General features: G+C 42.9%; 1 protein-coding gene across 1 annotated transcript; it reads left to right on the top strand.

Moving 5' to 3' along the window:
* Window positions 1–1,646: 1,646 nt before the first annotated feature.
* On the top strand, window positions 1,647–6,584 carry LOC311223508 (trypsin-like; the record flags this gene model as incomplete). Its single annotated transcript, XM_084308292.1, has 6 exons — window positions 1,647–1,723; window positions 2,549–2,705; window positions 3,259–3,357; window positions 4,207–4,370; window positions 5,079–5,215; window positions 6,432–6,584. The coding sequence occupies exons 1-6, from the start codon at window positions 1,684–1,686 to the stop codon at window positions 6,582–6,584; spliced, it is 750 nt and encodes a 249-aa protein (XP_084164418.1). The 5' UTR covers window positions 1,647–1,683.
* Window positions 6,585–8,783: the final 2,199 nt, after the last annotated feature.

Here is an 8,783-nt window from a genome sequence, read left to right as displayed (position 1 = left end):
AGCTACCGCATATACTTCTAGGATAACCCGTTGTGTAACTGAGTTTATCTGGCGCATTAATCAAACGCTAAGCTACCGCATATACTTCTAGGATAACCCGTTTTTTAACCGAGTTTATTCCTCGCGTGTTGAATCTCTGGAGCTCTCGTTACAGACGTCCTTCTTCCTCCGTGGAAACGCTGAAGAGGAAGCCCCTCCCTGCTGCACCGCACTCTGAACCCATTCTTCTTCACCTGTGGCTCCCTGCCCAATCGTGACCACCAGCGCCCCCTGGCGGCACCCGTATCCTGTCTCACTATGAAGCGTCAATGTTTAGGATAGGGAGAATCAGAGAGCAGCAAGTTAATAGTCAATGTCGGGGTAGGGAGGATCAAAGAGAACCGCACGTTAAGTGTCCATGTCCGGGTAGGGATGATCAAGAGCAGTCAACCGGTTACAGCGTCCTCGTGAACACAGGGAATGCAAAAGATTAGCGTTAGACACCCTGAATAATAGTCAGACATATTCAGGTGGCTACATAATGATAACGTTTCTTATCTTTATCTTATCCTACCCTACCATTAAAGGGGAACTACGCCCAAGGATTATGCATGTTATTCCTGTGATCTAAGTCAGTTAATAAATATCAGTGAACATGAACAACTCTCCTAATTCTGTGCAATTTTGTGATGTGATCAGGTATAAAGTCTGAAGCTGCTTCATAGATGAATTGGAGAAGATGCGGTAAAGATGACACTGAGAGCACCCAGGCGAATATGAGTATACAGCTAAATGTTCTGTTTCAGAGCTGAGAACATTACTATAGAATTAAGCTCATTTAGTTATAAAAACTCAAACAAAGATTTAGTAGGTCCACAAAATCACTCCCATTCATTGTCTATAGAACAGCTCCATATGTTATACCTGATGACATCACAAAAGTGTTACTTCGGTCACAAATACTGATTGTACTTTGCTAATAACTTATTCAATTCTTAACTTGGGTGGTGTTCCCTAACCTGAACCGTGATGGTAAAATAGCTAGTCAAGCAAAGTCAGGATGTGGAACATGATTTTGTGCTGTGTATTGTATGAATATAATCAAACATAATAGAATAGAATTTGTATGTAATACTGTACACTGGTAGAGGGCTACATGTAATCTTACCTTAAAAGAAGACCATATACACTATATACATATTTTGTGTGTGTCTGGTCTGGAGTTTTGTGATCATGGAGTGTTGCAGCATGGAGTGTTTAGCATTACCTGCTGTGAGACCTCTTACAATCTTTTGCAGACATGTGGAAAAACAAATAGTTTGCTACTATTCAGTGCCAACATCACAGATGGTTATTCACTCACATTTCATGGCGGCTTTACTTTCAAGGGCAAAGTTTGGAAAATAAACGAGGGATGGCGGCGGTCCAAAAGCCTGATTGCTGATAGTCATCATCACAAGCCCAATGTGTGGAATTGAGGTGTATAGATGTACAGAAGAGGTGTTTGGGGGCCTTGGCAGATAAGGGAATGGGGACATGATAGGACGGTGGGGGGGGGGGGGGGGGGGGGGCAGAGTGTTCGAGGACAGAAAGGTTCATCAAGGTTCAGGGGGAGGGAAGAAGGGAGCTGGGCCAGGAGGGTAGAATATAAATGGAATCCAGGGTGTGTCCAGGTGTCTTCTGATTCAGCTTTCACCAGACACCATGAAACTGCTGGCCCTGATACTGTTGGTGGGAGCTGCTGGTAAATACACCCATATAGTAAATAGACCAATATTATACATGCCTATACACACTCACATGCACGCACGCATCTCCATGTATGCCCACTTTGGCGCACACACATACACAGTACACCCACACATACTGTACAGTATATATACACGCACACGCACGCACGCACACACACACACACACACACACACACGCACACGCACACACACACACACACACACACACACACACACACACACACACACACACACACGTAAAACCAGTTGTGGTTTTTGTATGTTTTTTTGTGTGTGGACCCCAGGAAGACTACAGATACAGCACTGAAAATTCAAACCACTTCTGCTGCTGTTCTGCTGCTCCTCTGTGTTATATTTCGGGGGATGGTGGCTAGCTCCCAAAGTGAACAAAGGGAGGGTACTTAACTTAAGTGCCGCCCCAGGGAGGGGGTCGGGGGCTACTGCCCTCAGACCTCCAAGATAATTTGTATATGGGCAGTCTGACTTGGGGTACTGACCATATATTAGTGTTGCAATGCATGATAAGTAAACAGTGAAAAAAGCTAAGGAATCGGATGGAGCTGGGGCGTTTGGGACGAATACAAATTTAAGATGAAAATCTCTCCAGCCTGTGGGAGGCAGTGGAGGTGTGAAATCTGGCCCGGTCCAGAACAATAGGAGTCACAAAATCAGTTTGGAGTGCAGTGGTGGAGGAGTGGTAGAGGAGCAGAAGAGATTTGATTTTTCAGTGCTGGATCTGTAGCTGGTTGCTATCGCACCAGCTAATGGGGATCCCTAATAAAATAAAATCAAAATCTCTCTCTCTCCCGTGTCTGCAGCGGCAGTGCCCCGTGAGGATGGGAGGATCATTGGAGGGGAGGACTGTGAGCCTCACTCCCGTCCCTACATGGCGTCTCTCAACTACGGCTACCACTTCTGCGGCGGCGTGCTCATCAACGAGCAGTGGGTGCTCTCCGTCGCCCACTGTTGGTACAAGTGAGTATGGACAGCTGTGAAGGAAGGAAGGTGATTTTGTGGGATTGTGAAACAAGATGAGATGAGATTGAAAAACCATTAAGCACACAGACTGAAAGAGGAGATAAAGGAGCTACAATTTAAAATATCTGGTTATTTATTGTCTGTCCTGAATGTATTTGGTCTATTTGGTGTCCAGTCCTTGCTTTTTATGTGTATGTAATGTATGCTATTGTTTACCGTTTGTCCTGATTGGTTATCTTTTTTTTTCTACGACTAGTTGAAAAAGTATGATGGTCACACACACCTTTCTCCCAAGATATTAATTATTTTTGAACGACATGCATGTATCTTTTGCATGGAGAAAAGTGGACAATCATCATTTAGAATTTTAATAAAATAAAAAAGCCTACCTGTAGTTAGCACCTTTGCTATTATTCTCTCTATCCACTCTAACAAAAATAACATCACTGTTTGCATTTTTCTGGAATATCTTTAGAGAATATTTATATAAAGTCTTCATACAGATTCATAATCATGCATCCTTCCTCCTCCTCTCTCGCTCCTCTGCCAGTCCCTACTACATGCAGGTCATGCTGGGAGAACACGACGTGCGCGTGTCTGAGGGCACGGAGCAGCTCATAAAGATAGACAACATCTGGTGGCACCAAAGGTGGGTGGAAAGAAATCAAAATGGCATGCGCTCATATTATAGCTTTCAGGTGTATCATTTCTTGGAATGTTTTCACATAATTCTAACTTCTAAAATATGATGGCGTTTTTTGTGACCCTGTAAAACCATTGTGACTACTGGTCTACTTAAAGGCTGAATCCGTGAATTTCTGACCATATCAAATCGGGGTATTCGCATATGTGTGATGTCACCTCCTGGATGTAAAATCAGTGTCCAATAAACTGATTGTTTGGGGGGTGGGACTCTTTACATCCTAAAGATGTTTGAATTCTGGTCCAGGCCTGTTAGAAACTCTAAAATATACAGGTAAACTTCATGTGGGTGTGAGAAATCAACATTTTACGTCTTTTATCCACAAAGTCAGGGACCAGCCCCATGCCAGTGACATCAGGGACGTTCTCTTTCTGATATCTAGCTCCAGGAGATGTGGTGCATGTTCATAAATATTGACTGAATTGTCCTGGGGCACAGGAATGGCCAACTTTAATTCAACTATTGCACTGACTGAAGAACCATATAAGTCTGTTTTGAAATCTTTTGGACATGTATTTGCAGTTGAGAAGATATAACTTGGAGTGAGAATGTGATAGATTACAAGAAACCACTCAACCTCGACTGTCTTTATCTATGAGTGAACAGAACACTCAACTTACCATCTTTAGATAATTAAGTTTGAAAACAGTGTTCCTCTGAAAACGTATATATGGCTCTTCATCTCTCTCAGTTTATGTTGTGCGTTACACTTTTTGTCCATGATTGCATGATTGATTCCGTTGTCCTATTTTACAGGATTTAACTCAAACCTTTTGGTCCTCTTTCTGCCCACAGCTACGACTACCAGACTCTGGACTATGACATCATGCTGATCAAGCTTTACCACCCTGTGACGGTGACCGCGGCCGTGGCGCCCATCTCCCTGCCCGAGGGGTGCACAGACGCAGGTGTTTCCTGCTCCGTGTCTGGGTGGGGTAACACTGCCATGGGAGAGGAGGGTGAGTTCATAATACTGACCTTAATCACACAGAACCTTCGCATGGATATTTGCTAGGGATGTCCGATATTATCGGCCTACCGATATTATCGGCCGATATCGGCATTAAAATGTGATATCGGAAAATATCGGTATCGGTTTTCAATTTTTTTTTTTTTTTTACATTTCTATAACCTTTATTTACCCAGGCAAGCAAGTAAGAACAAATTCAGATTCGCATGGATATTTGCTAGGGATGTCCGATATTATCGGCCTACCGATATTATCGGCCGATATCGGCATTAAAATGTGATATCGGAAAATATCGGTATCGGTTTTCAATTTTTTTTTTTTTTCTTTTTTTTTTTTACATTTCTATAACCTTTATTTACCCAGGCAAGCAAGTAAGAACAAATTCAGATTTTATTTAATGTCAAAAGTATGCATAATGTTATGTTAATTCCACAACAAGACATATGTAATGTTAATTACCTGAAATTATTCAGTTTTTTGGGGGGGGAAACCCTGCATATATCGGTATCGGTTGATATCGGTATCGGAAATTAAGAGTTGGACAATATCGGTATATCGGTATCGGTAAAAAAGCCAATATCGAGCATCCCTAATATTTGCACAAAGTCCATACTTTGGACATACTCGACGTGGAATCAACCTGAACCTCAAATCTATCTGTCCATCTATCCGTGTGTTCTATCTCTATCTATTCCAGTCAACCTGCCTCACCGTCTGCAGTGTCTGGAGGTTCCTGTAGTGGAGGACCAGGACTGTGAGAATGCCTACCCTGGCATGATCACCGCCAGAATGATGTGTGCTGGTTACATGGAGGGAGGCAGAGACGCATGCAATGTAAGTTCTCTCTCACAATGGCTCCATTCATTCTATAGTATGTGGAGGGATCTACAGTACATCCTCCTCCTGCCCGCTAAAAATTCCTAGTTGACTGACAGCGATGGGATTTCGTGGACTATAATTGATTATGTCTGTTTTAATTGACAACTCTATCAAATTGTGCTTTTCCCACATTTGTTCTGAAAATGAATGCAATCCCACAGAAGGACCCGTCTCAATATTGTGGTTGTTAAAGAAAGACAAGAGCAAATCTGCAAATATTATTGTGACGCCAGAGATGTGCTTCTATAATTCCCCCAGAAATAACACATTCAACATGAAAACTAAAATAAAATAATGAATCTTAGTTGAATATAGTACCCAGACGTCAGCTTGACTAATAAAAAAGTTTTTTTTGTTTTACTTTCTCTTTTCCCCCCTCCTTTTTCCAATTTTCTCCCATCCCAATGTTAGTCGTTATGCCAATTCCCAATCCCCTACAGGCCTACCTGGTCGTTGCGTGCTCTGCCCCCTACCGTCGGTCTGGGAGGGCGGAGACTATCACATGCTTCCTCCGACACATGTGTAGCCAATCCCCACTTCTTTTCACCTGGCAGCGCGGACTCTCACTGGGGGAGTGTAACGTGTGGAAGGATCACACTACCTCTCCCAGGTCCTTCCCTTGCTGTGCAGGCGCTCCGACCTGTAGGAGTCGCTGTTTTACAACGACCAGGACCCACCCTCGTCGGCTTCCCACCCGCTGACACTGCCAATTGTGTTAGTATGGACGGCCGACCAAGCCGGAGGCACCACAGCTGGATTCGATCCCCACTGTCTCTGTGGTGGTAGACAGACGCTTAGTCCGCTGCGCTACCCGGCCGCCCTATTCCTTATTTTATTTTACTTTTTTTTTTTTTTACAGTAAATCCTCTTTGTATTTTTTCATTGTTATTCTTTGATTATTTTATATTATTCGAAATAAACCATTCATTCTAGTTGTATTGACACACGCCCTCTCTCTGCGTCTGTCTGTCTGTCTGTCTGTCTGTCTGTCTGTCTGTCTGTCTGTCTGTCTGTCTGTCTGTCTGTCTGTCTGTCTGTCTGTCTGTCTGTCTGTCTGTCTGTCTGTCTGTCTGTCTGTCTGTCTGTCTGTCTGTCTGTCTGTCTGTCTGTCTGTCTGTCTGTCTGTCTGTCTGTCTGTCTGTCTGTCTGTCTGTCTGTCTGTCTGTCTCAGGGCGACTCTGGCAGTCCTCTGGTGTGTTCGGGGAACGTCCACGGCCTGGTGTCGTGGGGTCGAGGTTGTGCCGAGCCCAACTCCCCCGGCGTCTACGTCAAACTCTGCACGTTGCTCCCATGGATCGAAGACATTCTGGCAACCAACGCCTAATACAGTTGTCTGTCCTCTCTCCTCACGTGTCTCATTTATCATACTCCTCTCCATATCTCCCTTCACAGCTAATCTGAAGTGACTATACCCCTCCCTTTTTTCTCTCGCTTTCATACATTTTCTCTCACTCACAAACTCTCTTCCCCCCCCCCCCTCTCACTGCTGGACTCAGCATAGATTTAACAAAATGTAAAGACACTGAATAAAGTCAGCCGTTCATGCATTCATCCAGAATTTCAACCTTGTCTTGTTTCCACGATGATGGCACGCACAATAAGAAAATCACAGCTCGATACTGCTTAGAACTGAAAACCATGGGTTTATTTGTTAAAACCATTTTATTACTATGTAACAAACCTGGGTCAAATACTATTCGCAAATAATTCTCAGATACTCCACCGCAAAACAATATTTGGTTAATTTGGTAGAATGTGATTCAGCTACAAATATGTCTACTGTCATCTAGGTTTAGGGAGAAGCCCCACCAGGAGATGCAATGAGTGCCACAAGGTTTAGACTTGTGTAAAACTATTTACCATACTTTTCTGTGATTACCTGATGCTATTGTCTTGATGTGATAAAACCCACCCATCTGGTATTCCAAACAGGTTAAAACAAACACTAAGAACAAATACTCTCTATCATATCATCTACAGTGCATTATCCTACACTGTACCATCGAAGTAAGTTCATATTAAATTAAAATATTATATTTCATACTAGTTGTCAGAAACCTATTTTAGGTTCAACATTAGGTTGAAAAAGAGAGTTGACAAATGAGCAAGCCGCCATTTTCTTTTTGAAAACCAGTGTAGGTACAGGATATAATCAACTGCAGATCAAGGTTTGGGGTCCTAGTAAAGTAATAATGATGCACTTCCTAAGATATAATATATGTAATAAAAAAAATATTATATTTGAATGCGCCTGTGTGCCTAACGAAACGATAATGGCGTTTACGCGCTGTACAGTAGCTACCGAAGATCATTGGCTGTACATCGGTCGATAGCGGCAAATCTGTAGCTGTGCGAAGCTTGTTTAATTAGGCTTAAATAAGACTTGCTGTGGAAAAGTTTTGCCTTCAAAATAAAAGCGCCAGCCAAGCCAGTTAATTCATCACGTTAGCATGCTAAAAGAAAAGCATAACGGTGGGGCCATTGTCTCAAAAAAAGAGTAACAATGGCCTGTGAGCCATTGTGCTAGTTTAACACAAACACAAGTGATGAAAACAAACAGTATCAATTAAGAACAAATTCTTATTTACATTATAGAACTTTTAAGACTGAGTGAGATACTAGGAGTGCAATGTGGTTACTGAACAGAAGGTGGCCTCAGTGAGCAATGTTTTACCTGAGTCATTCATTCACCTTTTCTTTTGCAATCATGCTAAAAAGCACGTTTGAAAAGATATGACAATGGTTGCTATGTATCCCATAGTTCATCTATTCATGAGGAAGTATTGCTCTACATGGGGCCAGAATCAATGCAAATGACATGTCGTCAGCTTGTGACTGCAACTTGTTCCTGTTTGCGGACGACTCAGCCCTTCTGGTCTCTGACAAGAACAAGTTACAGGTTGAAAAAACCCTAAACTCAGAACTAGGCAAAATCTGCATATGGCTCGCTGATAACAAACTATCATTACACATGGGCAAAACAGAGTCCATTCTCTTCGGTTCAAATAACAAACTCAGCAAGACCGACGGCTTCTCAGTTACAGTGGGTGACAATATCCAATGTAATAAAAAAAGTCAACCAACGAACTTGATTCTTGTACCGGATCTCCTCTCTGGTAAACAAGAATACCCTGAAGACTCTGGCAGGAGCACTCATTCAAGGGTACTACGACTATGCTTGCACCTCATGGTACCAAAGCACCTCAAAGGCACTAAAAACAAAATTACAAACATCTCAAAACAAACTGGTCAGACTACTGCTTGACCTGACTCCTAGAACCCACCTCACCCCTGCCCACTTTGACAACCTAGGATGGCTTAGAGTAGACGACAGAGTACAGCAACTTGCAATGGGCCTGGTCTACAAGATACACTACACGACCAAGGTACCCATGTACATGTCAAAATACTTCCCTAAGGTCAGTGAATACCACGACCACAACACCAGAGGGAGCTCCACAAATCATGTTAAACCCAGATTCAGCTCAAACAAGGGACTAAACACGTTTCGCAATTATGCCAC

Source organism: Notolepis coatsorum, assembly GCF_963971535.1.
Source record: "Notolepis coatsorum genome assembly, chromosome: 2".
NCBI lineage: Eukaryota > Metazoa > Chordata > Actinopteri > Aulopiformes > Paralepididae > Notolepis > Notolepis coatsorum.
This window is presented reverse-complemented; position numbering and strand designations above follow the sequence as displayed.